This window comes from Cololabis saira, chromosome 2, assembly GCF_033807715.1.
Source record: "Cololabis saira isolate AMF1-May2022 chromosome 2, fColSai1.1, whole genome shotgun sequence".
NCBI classification, from domain to species: Eukaryota; Metazoa; Chordata; class Actinopteri; order Beloniformes; family Belonidae; genus Cololabis; species Cololabis saira.
Window position 1 is genome coordinate 46,744,924 of NC_084588.1, and position 20,211 is coordinate 46,765,134.

General features: G+C 40.6%; 2 protein-coding genes across 2 annotated transcripts; one reads left to right on the plus strand and one right to left on the minus strand.

Annotated features, from left to right (window-relative positions):
* The first annotated feature begins 3,271 nt into the window (after positions 1–3,271).
* LOC133421671 (guanylyl cyclase-activating protein 2-like) lies at positions 3,272–7,812 on the plus strand. The gene is made up of 5 exons (XM_061711391.1): positions 3,272–3,585; positions 4,065–4,385; positions 4,798–4,947; positions 5,804–5,900; positions 6,334–7,812. The coding sequence occupies exons 2-5, from the start codon at positions 4,191–4,193 to the stop codon at positions 6,453–6,455; spliced, it is 564 nt and encodes a 187-aa protein (XP_061567375.1). The 5' UTR covers positions 3,272–3,585; positions 4,065–4,190; the 3' UTR covers positions 6,456–7,812.
* A 4,720-nt stretch (positions 7,813–12,532) lies between these two features.
* LOC133421681 (dynein light chain roadblock-type 1-like) lies at positions 12,533–17,922 on the minus strand. Its single transcript, XM_061711403.1, has 4 exons — positions 17,830–17,922; positions 17,648–17,729; positions 16,349–16,516; positions 12,533–12,785 (listed from the first exon to the last, which is right to left on the minus strand). The coding sequence occupies exons 1-4, from the start codon at positions 17,830–17,832 to the stop codon at positions 12,742–12,744; spliced, it is 297 nt and encodes a 98-aa protein (XP_061567387.1). The 5' UTR covers positions 17,833–17,922; the 3' UTR covers positions 12,533–12,741.
* Positions 17,923–20,211: the final 2,289 nt, after the last annotated feature.

Consider the following 20,211-nt stretch of genomic DNA (forward strand, 5'->3'; position numbering starts at 1 on the left):
CGGCTCCCGTGTCAGCGATCTAAGCATAGCGCACAGTCGGATCAGGGATGAGCCGATGAGAGCCTTCAGAAACCGGGACGTGGTCTTGGTTCCGCCCCCGGTAGTACCTCCTCCGACCACCAGAGGCCCCCACACCTCCGTCCGTCTCCAGGCCGGGATCTCAGCCTCATCCGCTAAAGCTAATGACTAAATGAGCTTTGTACCATTTTAAAACTGGAGCAAAGGTCAAGACGTGACCCTGACAAACTTGTCCAGGCTCCAATTTCCTGCAGGGTGGATTACTGCCGTGGTTTTCTTACTGAAACAGCTACAGACGGTGCAAAAGCAACAGCAAGAGATCCTAGCTTGATCAGATTGTGAGGTGGCCAGTGAGCTAATTGGAGCTAATTGGAGCTAATTCGAGAGCCATAACTCAACTTCTCTCCTCTTTAATGGGCAGCTACAGAGACTAGCTGATCCATCTCAGATGATACATCTCATCCACTATACGGCCAATTCCAGTATCTCCTTCTGGCCGGAGGTTTAAAATGTGTTTGTGCAAAACTAAAAGGTATAAATGTAGTTTTGTCCCCTCAGCTATTAATGCCCTAAATAGGACATGATTTCCCGTCCTCCATCTAGGTCTATTTATTTATTTATGTATGTATAAATATAGCTTCGCGGTAGATATGCTGCTATAGGCTTATGCTGCAGGGGGGCACCGACATGATCCGCTGGGCGGTGCCTCTCATCCTTCTTCTCCTCTCCTTTTCCCTTTCTCTCTTCTCCATTTCCATTTTTATTTATTATAAATATCTCATAGCTATCATTTTTGTCCATCGTCCCTGTAGTTTCTTGTGCCGGTCCCCCTTTTTTCTCTTTTGTGCATGTTTGCAGGCCGGAGCCTCGGGAGCTGCGTTCTGGCCTGCGGTCCCGGTCCCCCCGTCCCATCCCCGGTCATCCCGTTGCTGCTTCCACCTGCCTACGTGGATGTCTGCTGTGTACTGCTGACAACCCCCCCTCCCCTCTGATCATCCCGCTGCTGCTTCCACCTGCCTGCTGTGCTGTTGATGTCCCTGACCCACCAGTCTGGCCCTCGGCAGGAGGGTCCCCCCTTATGAGCCTGGTCCTGCTCAAGGTTTCTTCCCTCCTAAAGGGGAGTTTTTCCTTGCCACTGTTTGGCTTAAGGCTTTTCTCCCACTATGGGAGTTTTTACCTGCCATTGTTTATGTAATAATTGCTCGGGGGTTTATGTTTATATTTATGTTCATGTTCTGGATCTCTGGAAAGCGTCTAGAGACAACATCTGTTGTATTAGACGCTATATAAATAAAATTGAATTGAATTGGATGGATGGATGGATGGATGGATGGATGGATGGATGGATGATGGATGATGGATGGATGGATGGATGGATGATGGATGGATGGATGGATGGATGGATGGATGGATGGATGGATGGATGGATGGATGGATGGGTTGATCATGATACCAGACATTTAACCCTTTAAACAGTCAGACTGACTGAAGACCTGAGATGTTCATCACAGGACACCGTAGTTTAACCGTCACCATGGAAACGTTATTTACATCTTTTCTAGAGGAACCAGTTTCATTAGTTGGTTTCTAATGATTGTGTTGAACCCCAATCCCCAACCAGCGTCTGGTTTCCATGAGTCAGAGTTCAGCAGTGGTGGACGGTTACTCCGGCCAGAGCTGCACGACTATTCTGGGATGTTGTTTGCTCGGCTTCAGGTCATTACTGGGATCCGGGACTCTTTTAGCTCCAAGCGTCTTCTTCTGGCTCCTTAAGTCCGGGCAGCCGTCCAATCACTTTCCCTGCACTGTTGGTTTGGTCCCTGCATCAACTCTGCTGTGACCGAGCCACGACCTGGAGATCATTGACCGACAAATTAATATCTCCTCGTTACGTTGTTACGTAAGTCACGATGGTAATTGATCCTATACTGGATATATATCTGAAACATGGCCATGTGGCACAAACAAGAACGAGCGTAGTTAGGTCCAGAAATGTTTGATAGCTTTTGTCTCTGTAATCCACACAACGGGTTTGAAATAAAAATGCCTGTCAGTTTGACTTTAAACGGTTTCACAAAGATATTTACCATTTTGGAATTTAGGCATTTTAAGGAAAATGGCTCCATTTTTCATATTGGTTCAAATATATTTGGAAAGAAGAACATGATTCTAAATAAATCCATAACTTTTAATATTTGGAGGGAAATCATTTGAAGTGGGGGACTGCCTGGAATCTGGAATACATGGATATGTATTAAATGTATTGGTTCCTGCTGCTTGGCCTTTCCGACATCAGTTTTGTCACATTTACTGTTGTTGTGGATACAAATGACTGACGGTTTTATGCAGTCAAATACGACTTTACTAAATCAGCATTGTGTGATGACTAAAAACTGAGATCATACAAGGAATCATACACAGAAGGAAAACAGAAAATAAAATAAAAGCAAGAAGAACATTTTAAATGAAGATTAAACCAGAACAAGACTCTAATAGACCAAAACCACAAAAGCTAGTTGTATCATTTGATTGAACTGGACTGTGTTTACTATCTCTGTATATCTGTGCCTAATAAATGAACCAAATTGAATTACTAGTTTGGTGGCAGCAGTAGAAAGGCTGGGAGACTTTATATTACTCTTAACACCTCCAAATGAGAGAAACATAAATCTGTTTAGTTTGAAATTATTCGATACATACTTTGAAACTACACGCTTTTCTTAAAAACCAAGATTACAAAGTATAGGATGAATATTTTCTTGAGGTCTGGCTGAGAAAAGCTACAGAATAAATTACTGAATAACTGACACTTTTAGAGTTTTAGAGTTATCCCTAAATTGATCATAGTCCTTAAATCTAGGCAAGGCAAGGCAAGTTTATCTGTGCAGCACAATTCAACACAAGGTAATTCAAAGTGCTTTACATCAACATTAAAAGCAGTCAGGGCTTATCCATAACTTTGTACGGTTTTCAAAAATCATAAGTATTTAATTTAAGAGTAACTACGCTTAAATAACAAATAAAATGAAATAAAATGATAAGAAAAGAGGTAACATCCAAACCCATTATCTGATGGGATCAAGAGATGCTCAGTTTAGCTCAGATGCATTGTGGTCATTAGATTTCTGCTCTGCGTGTGATTCTTTACTGAGGTGTGAGGTAAGATCTTTGTGTAAGGGTTAAGCCGGTTAACGGGATTAATCTGTTCCAGGCTCTGGGAAGTGGAGCAGAGCTGCTCAGTCGGACCGGAGGAGCTGCTGCCTGAAACATCCTCCACCTGCAGCTCCGAGAGAAACCACCTGGTTCTGATCTGAACATCTGAACATCCTCCACCTGCAGCTCCGAGAGAAACCCCCGGGTTCTGATCTGAACATCTGAACATCCTCCACCTGCAGCTCCGAGAGAAACCCCCGGGTTCTGATCTGAACATCTGAACATCCTCCACCTGCAGCTCCGAGAGAAACCCCCGGGTTCTGATCTGAACATCTGAACATCCTCCACCTGCAGCTCCGAGAGAAAACCACCGGGTTCTGATCTGAACATCTGAACATCCTCCGTCATCATAATGTACGTATATAAAATGGTATATATAATAATGATTATATTGTTTATGATAAGATGTGTATATATGTGTATATATATATATATGTTGTATATGTTTATTATTTATAATTGCTCTGGTATATCATTTATTTAGAATGCTCAGGTATAATATTGCAATGAGGTGCTGTAATATTTTATAATGTAATTATAGGTATTTTTGATAAAGTAAAGCTTGCTATTATCTATTTTTTTATTTTTATTAAAATTGAAATAGAAACAAGGGGTAGGACCTCATAATTATTTATTTATCTTTATACTTCCTCCCACTCCTTTTCGAGCATGAAGTTTTATTTCCTTTTGACTTTGTTTAATGACTGTTTATTTGTATTCTTTTTCTGATGTTTAGTGCAATGTTTTTTTTTCCTTGTGTTTATAATTAATATGCTCGAAATAAATATTTCAATCAATCAATCAATCAATCAATCAACCTCCTCCACCTCCAGCTCCGACCTGAACATCTTCCACCTCCAGCTTTGAGGGAACCACCGCAGGTTCTGATCCCATCTGATCGATCCGATCGACCGGAGCCGAGCCAATCGACCCGAGCGACCCGAGCGAGCCGAGCAGCCATGGGGCAGGGCGAGAGCCGCACCGAGGAGATGGACCTGGCCCAGATCCAGGACCTGTGCTTCGTGTTCCTGAAGGAGTGTCCCAGCGGAGCGCTGCACCTGCACGAGTTCAAGAGGATCTTCGGGGTGCAGAGCAGCTCGCTGGAGGAGTCCGTCTTCCTGGAGAACATCTTCAGGTCCTTCGACACCAACCGGGTAAGAACTGAGGCGGGTGGTTAAGTTCGCCGTCGTCTGCTGATCAGGAGAGTCAACGTGCAGCAGCTGGACAGTCGAGTCTGAGGCAACATGTTGTTTGACTTCTGTTATGTGGGAATGGGTCGGACCTGACACATCATTGGAAGCTAGTAACACAAAACACAGGAATCCTGACAGATCAGATCATTCCCATAAGTGCTAGTTCTCTTAGAGGAAGGCCTACATTACAAAAGAGATGTAGCATTTTCATCTGCATCTACATCTTCTATATCCCCCTCTTCTAATTCCTTTCTCTCAGCTATCTGGCCTTTTGTTAGTATTTTGCATTTACACAGCTGTTGATCTCCCCCCACTATCCTGCTCCCACAGCTGTTGAATGTTCTCCCTGACGGTAACTGTGATCCGTCTGCAGGACAACACGCTGGACTTCCTGGAGTACGTGGCGGCGCTGCACCTGATCCTGCGGGGGAACATGGAGGACCGGCTCAAGTGGTCGTTTAAGATGTACGACAAGGACGGGAACGGCAAGCTGGACCGGCAGGAGGTCAAGCAGATCATACGGGTGAGGGGGAGTGAAGGCTGACGGGTCAGAACCCCAACGTTACCCGGTTTCATAACACAGATCCCCTCTAGATCTCTCTCGGGTGAATCGGTCGCAGCTGCAGAGCCAGAGCCTGATTAGCTCGTTAATCTCAGAGATCACTCTCTAACGAGGATAAGTAGGTGGACGAGTGAGAGGAGAAACTATAGAAACTAGAACAGAACCGTGAGACCCGAACCCACAGTTGAAGCCGCTTATGCAACCACTTATGCAACCGCCATACATTATATATATATATATATATATATATATATATATATATATATATATATATATATATATATATATATATATATAAATATGTATATATATATATATATATATATATATATATATATATATATATATATATATATATATATATATATATATATATATATATATATATATATGTAGATATATATATATATATATATACGTATACGTAATATATAAGCGGATAAGCGGCTTCAAATGTCGGTTCAGGTCTCACGGTTCTGTTCTAGTTTAGATAGTTTCTCCTCTCACTCGTCAGCGGTGAGTCCACCTACTACCTACTACCTATATATATATATATATATATATATATATATATATATATATATATATATATATATATATATATATATATATAGAAACATCATCAGAAATTATTCAAAATACGTTACTACATTCATAACCATTAGATTCATTTATTATATTCATACAGTCCTTTCCTTACGAATTTAAATCCTCAAATGCCACTTGAAAGATATTTAAAAATTAAAAAAAAGAGGATTCTGCAGAAAACTCAACAGATCAAATGTTTTGTGCTTAATATTATCTGTTTCTCCTGCAGATTATCTACAAAATCAAGGCCCAGTCGGACGACATCAGCACGACGCCGTCGCAGATCTGTGACCGCATCTTTGAACTGGTGGACCAGAACGACGACGGTGAGACCACCAGGCTCAGATCCAGACCACCAGGTCCAGATCCAGACCTGCAGGTCCTCTACAGACCACTAGGGTCCAGATCCAGACCTGCAGGTCCTCTACAGACCACTAGGGTCCAGATCCAGACCTGCAGGTCCTCTACGGACCACCAGGTCCAGATCCAGACCTGCAGGTCCTCTACAGACCACTAGGGTCCAGATCCAGACCTGCAGGTCCTCTACAGACCACTAGGGTCCAGATCCAGACCTGCAGGTCCTCTACAGACCACTAGGGTCCAGATCCAGACCTGCAGGTCCTCTACAGACCACTAGGGTCCAGATCCAGACCACTAGGGTCCAGATCCAGACCTGCAGGTCCACTAGGGTCCAGATCCAGACCTGCAGGTCCTCCTGGACCACCAGGTTCTTCTCTAACCCGGTCTGTTCCTCCCCAGGTGAGATCTCCTTGTCTGAGTTCATGGAAGGGGCCCAGAAGGAGGAGTGGCTGCTGGACCTGCTGAAGCTCGACACCAACGCCACCACCTGGGTGGTGCAGAACTGCAGCAAGCTGCCGTGATTCCCCCGAGGGTTGGGGGTGTTTGTTTCCGGGCCGTTGGACCCGTAACTCCGTTAGCTCCTGCTAGCTGGAGCTGGAGCCGGACTTTGGTGACGGCAGAACTGGTTTTTCAGGTTCTGGTCCAGGTCCAGGTCCTGCTGCGCCGTGCAGAGTCCAGGGGCGTCTCTGGTGCAGAACAATGTTGCATAGTTACATTAAGCATCATCTTTCACATCAGCTGTGTTTCCATTGTTAATGTTAATAAGTGTTTTAATTGTCATCGTAGCAGATTTATGAACCTGTGCAAACGTTTCTACCTGCAGAGACGGTTTAATAACAAGACATTTATTAGTTCTGCTTAATGTAATGAACTTCCCATGTATTTACCACAAATCTGTTATTGATAAGCTTCATCCTTGCTCTATTGCTTAATTGCTAATTAACTAACGAACACTGCCTATCATATTAGCGCCATTTGCCTCATTATTGTCTTTTTTTTCAAATGAGAAATCGATATGGGAATCGATAACGAACCGAATTGTTAAGCAGAAACGAAAATAGAATTGGAATCGTAAAGATCTTATCAATTCCCATCCATATTGGTCGGGCACCCGTGGCCACGCCCCCCGTGGCCACGCTCCCCGCCAGTGGCCACGCCCCCCAGGGGCCACCACATTATTGGTCAAAATCACTATAAAAGTAATGTTGTTGTTCCCGTCAAAGTCACACAATCATCATGAACACAGATAATTAAAGTCTGAGGTTCTGGTATAAATGACCAAACATTTACACACACGAGTGACGACGAGTCTCCAGACATGGATTTCCACCAGTTTCTTTCGTTCGGTAATATAAGACGGTGTTTTCTGCATTGAAATCAGACTGAAAAAGTGGGAGTTGTCTTCCATTCGGGGTCCAGACATTATACCCATTCACAACGCTAGATGGCGGCAGATATCTTTAAAGCGAACTCCTGTCACGAAGGAGAAAAATAAAAAATAGCAGTAAGAAAGAAAAGAGAAGAAAATAAGAGAAAAGATAACAGAAAATGGAGAAACTACGTTTCTCCAATCTGGAGAAAAGTGGGTGGAAGATCGGCAGGTTAACCAGCAGCTGAGGAGAAGTTATGATGCAAACTTCAACATGATGATTTGAATCAGGCAAAATAACATGCTTTTTCTCTCCAATATGTTGTTATAATCATTTGTTTCAGATGTACTGTAATTATTTTCTGTATAAAAATTGAATTTGGTGATCAAAAAGTCTTTTTTCAAACTTCAGTCTTGAAAAAGAGGGTCGTCTTATAATCTTATCTTATAATAATAATTGTCCCTCATGCTGCTCCACTAACGTCTGTGAATGTAAAAAGTGGTTAAAGGACACAACATTAAAATACTTTTTATATTTCTTCGTTGTTCTTCACATGTTGTTCAATAAAACTCATAATTTTGATCCACTTTATTCAATTTTTTAAATAATTTTAAACATTTTGTCAGTGTCCCTGGAACTGCTGTCTACCATGTCGTTATGGGATAATTAACCCTCTAACAGATGGACCGGTGTAATTAGTGACATCATCAACACCATCTTTCTTAACTCTTATGAGCTGTGATAAAAGGAGCTAAAACACTTTTGCACAGACACTTGATATCGTAAAGTAAAATAGTTTCCTTTATTCTTGTTGTACGTTGTTTATACAACTACTATTTTTCAATTTGAGCTTGTAATTTAAAAATAAAAACTAATTAGTTAGAGATGTTAAGCATGGATTTAGGTTTGAGACAGTAATTTAAAAAATACCATAAAGAATAGTCTGCAAAATAACACAAACCATACAGCAATTTAACAAATATTTTGTATGGTTACCTCTTTCTTTGAGGGGAAAAGCTAAATCAGAAAATCCAGGTCACATAAAAGAGCTAAAGTATTTGACTGCTGGTTAAGTTGAGGCTTCAATTTGTGTTTAAGGTGTATTAAAACCATGCTGCTACCAACAGTCTTACTGGATTAGATGATGACGATGTGTCTCTCACTGAAAAAGTCATATGTATCCATTAAATGTGGCAGAGTAAAATTGTTGGGGTTTTGCATGAAAGTTAGACTTTAATAACAAAACACTGCAGGTGAAAGTGATCGGACTGCAGGGGTTTTGACTGCTTTTCTTTGCTGACCTTAAAAGTAAGAACTTGAAAACAAATTGTGTCCAAAGTTAAATGAGTGAAAAGATGAAACCGGGATCCTTTGTGAAATTGTTGTTGTTGTTTTGTACTCCACCTGACAAGTTCAGAAGAGATCTGCATGCATTTTAAAGTGAATAATGATCACGAGGCTTACTGTAGTGATTAGCACTGTCTCACAGCAAGAAGGTTTCTGCTTCAACTCCCTGCAGAAGTCTTTCAGTGTGGCGTTCCAATGATCTCTGTACTTGTGTAGGATTTCTCCAGACACTCTGGTCTACTTCCTGCAGTCCAAAAACATGCATGTCAGGTTAATTGATTATTCTAAATTTAATAAGAGGAATGACTGTCAAGACATGCTGCTCATGCAGCTTGGTTGATGCTCGTGTCTCCAATTCTACTGTGGCGATCCCTCCATCAAGGGAGAGGCATACTGTAGTTGAAACGTGATTACTTCAGTGAGTTTGTTTGTTCAGATGTGTCCCTGCATCTTGTTTGAGCTGTACGGGTCCAGCAGATCTTTAGGACTCTGAATTGGAGGAAGCAGCGAGGGATGGATATTAATGAACGTTTGGTGACTCTAAAACACTGCACAAATTTGGACACTAGATGTCACTGATAACTCATTTATTGCCACATGGGACATTGGAAACGTTTAATTCAGTGTCTAAGGATCGTTAGTAACTTCTGAATTGACTGTAGGTTGAAATAATGCAAGCATTTGTTTCTGCAAAACATTTCCACTTGTCCGGATGTATGTTTGATTTTTATGTTTTACTTGCTTTGGATTGAGATTTTAATTTATTTAGTCTATTAGTCCATACTATATTAGTCTATACTAGTATTCAGTTTAGGTTAAATATATATACACACACACAAATGCAGATTTAACTTGATGTGGTTGGTTTTACACAAAAAATTATCACGTGCAAACTAACTATTATATACATTACATTATTATATACTATTATATATAACTAACTATATTCATTCACTTGTTTAATCGTGTCGTTTTTGTGTGTATTTTAAAGTGTGTTTTCACAAACATTTTAATCGTCTCTGGCTCCATTTGAGCGGTAGATGCCACTGTGGACTAATTTTTTGACACATGGAAATGGTAGACATTTCATTCAATATCTAACAATTATTTGTCCATTTGGGGAGAATTTGGGAAGTAATTAACTTCTACATTAACTCCAGGTTTCAAGATGAAAAACATTTATGTCCAAAAAATATCTCTCTTGGATCTATATCAGATTTTCATTTTTAATATTATTTTGGTCTTATTTTATACACACACATTATGTGGGGACACTGGCATTTGATTGACCTTAGTGTGTCAGGATAGTGTGTCTAACTAACCAGTTTTTATATCATTTAGTACATGTAACAAATGACTCTAAAACACTGCACAAATTTGGACACTAGATGTCACTGATAACTCATTTATCAGGTTTGAAGCCTTGATGGCAGTGGTGGGATTTGAACCCACACTTCCAGAGACTAGAGCCTAAATCCAGCACCTTGGACCGCTCGGCCACACGACCACCGACTTGTTTTCACTTCATTTAAGTTTTACTTGTACGCACCAATTCACTACAGTCATGTCAAGCCACCTCCACTCATCCATTCATTAACTTCCACTTCTATTGGATCAGTACTTAAAGATGTATTGCAAAATATGCAAGTATTAGATGCAAAAGCAGTGTTTTGTTTTGTTAGAGGCTTAAATCAGCAATTCATTTTGACAAAGCTCTGTTGCTCCCAGTGCTCTGATCACATTTAGCAGACACTTTGATCCAAAGTAATGTACAACAGAAGAAAACAATCAACCCACAGTAAACATGTGGTATAGATTATTAACCATTTTTCTGCAAACACAAATTTAATTCTGACTTCAAACTTCATGAAAAGTATCTCTCAAGGTTTCCTGCAACAGCCAGGATTTGCTCTTGTTAACAATGTTCTCTTTAACACCGATTAAGTATTCAATGTAAACTGGTGTTCAGCTTCATTAAGGAGAGGAGACAGAAAGAAACTTGGGGTCTGTTGAACAAATGCTACTTTTGAGCAGGTTTTCTTCACAGAGTCAGTAACAGACTCCAAGTATGAGTGAGCTCACTTTCTGAAACAGACTCAACTGAGCCGTCTTGCCCGGGTTGAAGAAATGTCGCTTTGTGTTTCCCTGAGTTCAGGCTCAGCATAAACCACTTTGTGAAACAGACACCATGTGCATTTTAACAGTTTCTGCTGAAAAAACATGTTTAATTCCGACTGTAAAATAGTGCTGATTTGATCCAAAAAGTATTCCATCATACATGCCTGGAACAGTCATCATTTGCTTTGATTAAGATCATTTTTAAATAATATTTTAGACAAGGTTTAATTATGGCAACTACATTTTTCAGCACATGAAAGGTTCAGTGAAGTCAGTCAAGCATCAGAATATCTGCTGTTAGTATCAGAATATCTGCTGTTAGTATCAGAATATCTGCTGTTACCATCATAATATGTGCTGTTACCATCAGAATATCTGCCGTTACCATCAGAATATCTGCCGTTACCATCAGAATATCTGCCGTTACCATCAGAATATCTGCTGTTAGTATCAGAATATCTGCTGTTAGTATCAGAATATCTGCTGTTAGTATCAGAATATCTGCTGTTAGTATCAGAATATCTGCTGTTACCATCAGAATATCTGCTGTTAGTATCAGAATATCTGCTGTTAGTATCAGAATATCTGCTGTTAGTATCAGAATATCTGCTGTTAGTATCAGAATATCTGCTGTTACCATCAGAATATCTGCTGTTACCATCAGAATATCTGCTGTTACCATCAGAATATCTGCTGTTACCATCATAATATGTGCTGTTACCATCAGAATATGTGCTGTTAGTATCAGAATATCTGCTGTTACCATCAGAATATCTGCCGTTACCATCAGAATATCTGCTGTTAGTATCAGAATATCTCCTGTTACCATCAGAATATCTGCCGTTACCATCAGAATATCTGCTGTTAGTATCAGAATATCTGCTGTTACCATCAGGTTTATTTAAGATGATTACCGTAATCTCATAATCCACTAGGTTTGGTGTGAAGCAGTTTAGGATCATTGTGTTAAGTTATGTCATTGTATAGTGTTGTACTTTACTGCACTTAATCGTTCTATGTCCCAATTGTCTTGTATATTTAAGCATTTTGTTTTTTCATATAAAGTAAATACATTTCTACGCAGTTTAGAAGTTTTGGGGATGTCCCTCTTTTTTGGCGCCTGAGCTGCTGAAATCGGAGCGTCCCTTATTTCTATTTCTGAAAGGTGGCAATGCTAGACGGGGCAGAAGTTGAAATGACAGCTGGACAAAGAGAGGTCAAAGGTCATCAGGATCCTGGGAGTCCAGACTGGAGAACCGGGTCATGAAGGAACTGAGCTGTTTCAGCCCTGACCATCATTCTCCCTCCCAGTAACTGGTGTTCACTCGCTGACACCTGCTGGTGACGGAGCGGTACTGCATCGGTCCCAGGAGAGGGAGTGAAGGAAGAAAGAGACGGAGCTGCATCTTCAGAGACGCAACCAGAGTCTGGGAAAAAAGACATTTAGCTGGAGAACAAGAGGCCAAATAAAGTCTAGATTTACGAAGTCATGAAAAAGATCAAAAGTTGTCTGATTTAGTTTTTTTTCGTAAATTGGAAAGATCCTAGTGGTCAGTAGAGGAACTTTCTTGGTTGGAAGGTCGGCGTTCGGTTCCCAAGCGGCCATCTTGTTTCTCTAAATCTGAGATAAATCAAAGCCAAACTCCTTTAATCTAAAATGAAGCAAAGTATCGTTAAACTTCTAAATATCTGACACAAAACAACAAAGAGCGTTTTCATCTTTTAATATCTTCCAGCAAAAGTAGACAAACAGAAGAGTATTTGTAGTGAAGTCAGCTGGTAAACAATAAATAAAACCAACTCAGAACAGAGCTGTGGAATGATAAAACAAGGAAGAAGAACATCTGGTTCTGTACCGTCCTCGTCTTCTTAAACAACAAACAACTTTAGAACTTTTATCTTCATTTAACAAGAACTTTCATTTCATTTAACCAGAAAGAGTGAGGATGGGAGCGTCTCCAGCGGCTGGTTTTCAGGTGGAGAATTTCTGGATGACGATCATGATGTAGTCTTTATCTGTGGAGGAGGAGACGGAGACACGATTAGGAATACAGGGACGTCATGTGACCGTGACACTAGGGATGCAACGGTTCTCGGTGTAAAACCCAACCGTTCGGTTCTTCCTCCACGGTTCAATACGCCCTTGTGTGCCGCGGATTTTTAGTTTTGCCATTAATTTTGCATTAATGCTTCACAATCCACTGAGTGTGTTTGTGTGTTGGAGTGTTGGAGTCACGGCGAGCTCCAGCGGGGAGTTGAGAGACAGAAGTTTGAAGAAGCACCGGCTTCGTTCAAATCTCCGGTGTGGCTTCATTTCAGTTTGGCTGTTGAATACGACGACGATGGCGTGAAAACAGTTAACAGAACTTGGTCTGTAAACGTCGCTTGACACGTGTCCCAAACGCAAAAGGAAACACGAGCAATATGAGCGTCATCTCCAGCGTCAACACCCTGAAGAAATGCTTTCTGCACACACGACAGTCAAGCAACTCGATAAGGAAACACCAGCGAAACAACAACTGTCTATGGAGATGCTTTCAACCAGACAAACACTAGATAATAACTTTCAGACAAACACTAGATAATAACCTTCAAACACTAGAAAATAACCTTCAAACACTAGAAAATAACATTCAAACACTAGAAAATAACATTCAGTGTTTCGTTGCTAAACATTTGCAGATCTTTTCGGTGTCGGAGATGTTGAGCTTTGGTCCTGATGAAAACACTCGACTCGACCCCTCGTTACATTTCAACAACATTATCATTCCCTGAATTCTGGTTCTGCGTTAAACCTACGCCGTAGCGGCTACGCTAGGCTCTCCATAGCTACGCCGGGGAAACGATGAGAGCCAAATCTCGCGAGAGTGCGTTGCTCAGACAGAGACAGGTCTCAAACAAAGTTAATTTTCTCCTAATCTGTCGGTCTGAAAATTACCATTTTGGTGTCAGAATGTTCAGAAGGTTTGTGGCTTTTGAAAAATGTGTCCCATATTTACTTATGTTACTATGGGGCGAAGGAATTGGTAATAATCTGTGCTCACGTTCACTTTTCCCATAGGACTCAATAGACTCAGGACCTACTTCCTGTTTCCTAAAGGGGCATGGCAGTCACGTAACACAGATACAGGAAACCGAACCGTAGTGGGCTGTCTCGTTTATTGAACGTCTCTGGCCGTAGGTTAGCGGCTACGCTAGGCTCTCCGTAGCTACACTGTAGCGGCTACGCTAGGCTCTCCGTAGCTACACTGTAGCGGCTACGCTAGGCTCTCCGTAGCTACGCCGTAGGCTACACGGCTATGCGGGAGGCTATCCGTAGCTACGCCGTGGGTTAGCGGCTACGCTAGGCTCTCTGTAGCTACGCCGTAGCCTGCTAGCACCTCCCAAAAAAATGTAACTACGATCCAACGCAGACCGAGAGGGCTGTGATTGGTTCACTTGGTAGCAACGTATTTCCGGTCGTGAACTTTCAGCGCTCTTTTCTTCGTGTGTGTGTGATTTATTTTTTTTGGGTTGTTTTGTTTTTTTGCACAATAGTTGTCCTTATCTCTTTGATTCACTGTGACCGGAAAAGCCAGAAGCTAAACAAAGTATCAACTAGCGCTCTGGGGGGGTGTTGCACCGCGGAGAAATGGAGTGACGGAGAAGTCCGAGGGGTTCATGACGGCGTTGCGGCAACGGTGTCGGTTCTGCGTTGGTTTAACGCAGAACCTTAAATCAGGCTTTACTAGACTGTGACGGTCCACGATATGTGGGATTGGGAAATGAAGAGCGCCGTAGTGGACTCCCTGCAGGAAGTGAACCCTCACCTGGAGGAATGTGAACCCTCACCTGCAGGAAGTGAACCCTCACCTGGAGGAAGTGAACCCTCACCTGAAGGAAGTGAACCCTCACCTGAAGGAAGTGAACCCTCACCTGAAGGAAGTGAACCCTCACCTGAAGGAAGTGAACCCTCACCTGAAGGAAGTAAACCCTCACCTGAAGGAAGTGAACCCTCACCTGAACGGAAGTGAACCATAGACATATATAAAGGCTAGATGACTCGTCCGCGCTGCTGCGACGTCGTCACACGGCGGCCATCTTGCCACAGGAGAGCTCGCTCACTTTAACATTGTGTTTAATGGTGCATGTACTGCTTAAACAACCTTAACTTGCTCAATTTTCAACCGGTTTTCTAACAGTTTGGTTTGTTATGAACGTCAGAGATGTAGTTATGACACTGCATACTTGTGAATAACTATAAACATTGAAAAACGTACTTTTATATGAAAATAACCAGAAACAAATAGCTATGACATGGTATTTATATTAAATCAACATTTCTATAGTATTCTTAGTAACATTTATATTTACATTATAACATATATACATATATATATTATTACCATATAACATGTATATATATATATATATATATACACAGATGTTATAATGTCATGATATAAATACATCATAATGTAATAATATATAAACATGTTATAATGTCATATAAATACATATATATATATATATATATATATTAGGGGTGGGTTAAAAATATCGATATATCGATATTTTATCGATATGCATGTGTAGGAACAATTATCGATACATAAATCCAAGTATCGATTTAAAAAAAAAAAAAAAAAAAATTTTTTTTTTTTTTTTTTTTTTTAATCCCGATTTTTTTCCCCCATTTTATCACCCAGTGCTCCTACCTAAGTCAGTCCTGGGCATTGCTCCATCTACCAACCCCGGGAGGCCCTGCACCGAGCTCAAGTCTCCTCCTTACTTGAGGAGTGAGCAGGCTGCTTCTCTTCACCAGGCAGGGTGGGGTTTCTCTGGCCGGACGTGGCGCGTGGAAGGATCATGTTATTCCCTTATTGTAACCAGAATATCGATATCGTATCGAATCGTATCGTATCGGAAATCGTATCGTCTTGGGACCTAGTGTATCGGAATCGTATCGTATCGGGAGGTCAGTGATGATACCCAGCTCTAATATATATATATATATATATATATATATATGTGTGTTATATGGTAATAATATATATGTATATATGTTATAATGTAAATATAAATATTACTAAGAATACTATAGAAATATTGATTTAATATAAATACCATGTCATAGCTATCTGTTTCTGGTTATTTTCATATAAAAGTACGTTTTTCAATGTTTATAATTATTCACAAGTATGCAGTGTCATAACTCTCTGACGTTCATAACAAACCAAACTGTTAGAAAACCGGTTGAAAGTTGAGCAAGTTAAGGTTGATTAAGCAGTACAGGCACCATTAAACACAATGTTAAAGTGAGCGAGCTCTCCTGTGGCAAGATGGCCGCCGCGTGACGACGTCGCTCTGCATTGGCAGCAGCGCGGACGAGTCATCTAGCCTTTATATATGTCTATGAAGTGAACCCTCACCTGAAGGAAGTGAACCCTCACCTGGAGGAAGTGAACCCTCACCTGGAGGAAGTGAACCCTCACCTGGAGGAAGTGAACCCTCACCTGGAGGAAGTGAACCCTCACCTGGAGGAAGTGAACCCTCACCTGGAGGAAGTGAACCCTCACCTGGAGGAAGTGAACCCTCACCTGGAGCGACCATGATCTCGTTCTTCTTGGTCCGCAGGCGCAGGAAGGTGAGGTCGCTGGTGGGGTCGAGCTCCAACACCGTCTTCTTGGCCGTGATCACCAGCTGCTCGACCAGCCCGACGTACTCGACCGTGCTGGGGTTGTCCAGAGTCGACCTGATGGGGATTCCTGGGAAAACACGAGTCACGTTACCGCTAGTCCAGTTTAGAAGGTTCCTGAACATCACGCGTGGGCAGCTTGATCCAAACAGGACATTTAGCTCTTAGTTCTGTCTGGATTTAGGAACTGAAATAAAACAACGAAGACCTTCGGATTAGGGCTGCAACGATTCGTCGACAATGAATTCCATTGTCGACAATTGTCTCCAGACGTGCTTTTCCAATGGAGACAATATATTGTTTTTTAGTGTATTATTGAACCCCCCCCGGGAAACATGACTGACCCCATGGATGTATTATTTAACCTGGATACCGGACAGGAAAATGGCCGCCGTTCATTTCAATGTAAGTTGTTCGCCTGGCGCATACGCCAAAATATTTCCTGACTTCCGGGTTTACTTCCGCGTTGTGGGGCCCATAGAGCAGTGGTTCCCAACCTTTTTTCCTTGGAGCCCCCCCCTACTTGTGTCTAAGACCAGCCGGACCAGTCAGACCCCCCGACCCATACGTACTAGCAGCAAAAGAGTAAAGTGGTTTGTTAAAATTTTTTTATTTAAAAAAATTAACATTAATTATGTTTTTTTTGATACATTTCTCTTTGATTTACCCTGTACTTTGTTTTTGTCACCTTCCTTTTGTGTCACCAATGTATAAAATACGCACAAAAAATAATTGCAAGGACATAAAAATATTTCTGAAAAATGTCTCTTTTAATATGAGAGCAACATTTTTTAACATTTTTCCTTTAACAACCTGTCGGAGTAGTTGTATGATTAAATGTTGAATAATGATATAATAATACGTTTTTAAGTTTTTATCCTGATAAATAACTTTTTTATTTATTTATTTTAAAATGACCAAAATATATTTCTAAGTGGGTTTATAAAGACTTAGATTTCTGTATTCCATTACAGTAGGTGTGTTATCGTGATTTTTTATTTATTTAACATGTGCAATATAATTTTTACAACTGCATATCCTTAAAGCAGACCCCTGAAACCCCCCCCCGGGAAACCCCGCTCGCTGGTCGTCATGGCAACCCCTGAAACACCGGTGCTCCCGTTAAACGTTTAAACCCGTTAAACGTCCCCGAGACTCGGCATAAAATACATAAATTAAAACAAGTAAATGAGTGTTTTACCGTCCTTGCTGAACACGATAACGCCCTCCACTCCTTCCTGGCTCTGGATTCTTTGCAGAGTTACCTCCACTTCAGATTCAGCCTGAAGCACAAACATCAACGATTATAAACTGATCACAAACACAACCTTTACAAACTGATCACAGTCAAAGATAAACCTCATGTTTATCAGGTTTAAATACCATGTCAATATGCAGCAGAAATCAGGACCTCTTCTGTCATTAATAAAGTGTGAATTGAATTTAAAATTGAATTAGCAGTTTCTAGGGGGGTCGGCAACGGTGACGTCAGCTTCCGCTGGTGCGTTCAGGGACCGCTGGGTTTTCTTAGTGCGACCAAACAGATCTACATCATTGGCACTAATAGAGGCAATAGAAGAATGAACAAATGCAATAGATCGCAAACAGTATGCCGTTGGGATATTCATTGATTTAAAAAAGGCTTTCGATACGATCAATCATGAAATACTAATCAAGAAACTGGAAAAATATGGCATCAGGGGAATAGTGTTGGATTGGGTGAAAAGTTATTTAAGCAGGAGACAGCAGTTTGTGAAATTGGGTGACTGTGTTTCTCCATGTTTGGACATTGCATGTGGGGTATCCCAGGGGTCAGTTTTGGGCCCTAAATTTTTTATTTTGTACATTAATGATATATGTCAGATCTCTAAGATATTGCATTTTGTGTTATTTGCAGACGACACAAATATGTTTTGTTCCGGGGATAATTTACAAAAGCTACAAGAGGATATTACCATAGAAATGAACAAACTGAAAGAATGGTTTGACAGAAACAGATTATCATTAAATTTGAGTAAGACTAAAATAATGTTGTTTGGCAATTATACATTAAATACTCAGGTAATAATAAAAATAGATGGAGTTGAAATAGAAAGAGTTAATGAAATTAAATTTTTGGGAGTAATCATAGATGATAAAATCAATTGGAAATCGCACATCAAACATGTACAAAGTAAAGTCTCAAGAACAATTGCCATTATAAATAAAGTTAAAAAGGTCTTAGATCAGAAATCACTCCACATTCTTTATTGTTCCCTGGTCTCACCATATTTTCAATACTGTGCAGAAATCTGGGGCAACAATTACAAAACATCTCTACAGCCATTAACCATTATGCAAAAAAGAGCAATAAGAATAATCCACAATGCTGACTACAAGGAACACACAAACCCATTATTCCTAAAGTCCAAAATACTCAAATTTACGGATATTGTGGGCTATCAAACAGCGCAAATAATGTTCAAAGCAAAAAATGATCTGTTACCAACAAATATACAGAAATTATTTAGTATTCATGAGGGAAGATATGATTTAAGGGGCAAAAGTAATTTTAATGTCACATTAATACGCACAAACAGGAAAGGTTTTTGTGTTTCAGTCAGCGGGGTGAGGCTATGGAACAAGTTTTCAATGGAATTAAAGCAATGTCCAAATATTAAACAGTTTAAAATAAAATACAAAGATATTATTTTTCAGAGGTACAGGGATGAGCAAAATGTTTGGGTGCAATAATACAGTCTTTATTTTTTATTTATTTATTTTTTTCCTTATTTTCTTACACTGGTCAGTAGTTTGTGTTTTTACAATGTTTTTATTGTCTTTTTTTCCTTTTGTCCTATATGCAGTATGTGTCCCTATGTATACATGTATGTAGGTACTGGTGTGTGTGTGTGTGTGTACGTGTGTGTATGTGTGTGTGTGTAATTATTGTGTATAGGCAATATTATGTTTGCATAATGTTATGTTGCACACATTGCATATATTAGCTAGTCATATTTAAGGAGAGGGGGTGAGAGTTTATAAGTTTTACTTCTTCTCACTCTCTTTCGAATATGTACTCACTGTGTATGTACTAACTGTATGTTATGTCTCATGTTAAGACGATTGTCTTATTTCTTTTTTTTTTTAATATGATTCATATTCGAAATAAACACTACTACTACTACTACTACTACTACTAATATACTTATTTTGATGTTATTTATGTCCCAGGTCGTGACATGTTGCTTGCAGACACACTGAGCAGAGCATACTTGTCAGAGAGCTCATCGACAGGCACAGCGGAAGCTGAAATTGAGACGGTCAACATGGTGGCGTACTTACCTATATCTGAAGAGAGACTGAGCACAATCCGTTCTGCTACACAAAATGATGTAACGCTACAGACATTGAGAAAAACCATTCAGAATGGATGGCCCAAACATAAGAAAGACACACCAATGGATGCACTACTACTCGTTTCAGGAGGAACTGAGTGTACAGGATGGCATCATCTTCAGAGGTGAGAGAGCAGTCATCCCAAACTCACTGCAAAGGGACATCACATAGCGGATTCACTCCTCTCACCTGGGGGTGGAAGCATGCCTCAGGCGTGCCAGAGAATGTGTCTACTGGCCGGGAATGAATGAACACATAAAGATATTCATAATGAAGTGTGACATTTGCAGATCAGTTGACCCGAAACAACAAAAAGAGACACTACATGCTAATGAAGTACAAGGTAGACCATGGACCAAAGTTGGTACGGACTTGTTTACCTTTGAC

What these genes read in the sequence shown, in the direction of transcription:
- LOC133421671 (XM_061711391.1), top strand. Translation starts at nt 4,191, where the DNA reads ATGGGGCAGGGCGAGAGCCGCACCGAGGAGATGGACCTGGCCCAGATC. An exon ending in AGGTCAAGCAGATCATACGG is followed by an intron (nt 4,948 to 5,803) that starts GTGAGGGGGAGT and finishes TTTCTCCTGCAG; the next exon opens with ATTATCTACAAAATCAAGGC. An exon ending in GGTGGACCAGAACGACGACG is followed by an intron (nt 5,901 to 6,333) that starts GTGAGACCACCA and finishes GTTCCTCCCCAG; the next exon opens with GTGAGATCTCCTTGTCTGAG.
- LOC133421681 (XM_061711403.1), bottom strand. An exon ending in TATCGTGTTCAGCAAGGACG is followed by an intron (nt 16,517 to 17,647) that starts GTAAAACACTCA and finishes GTGTTTTCCCAG; the next exon opens with GAATCCCCATCAGGTCGACT. An exon ending in CGAGATCATGGTCGCTCCAG is followed by an intron (nt 12,786 to 16,348) that starts GTGAGGGTTCAC and finishes CCTCCTCCACAG; the next exon opens with ATAAAGACTACATCATGATC.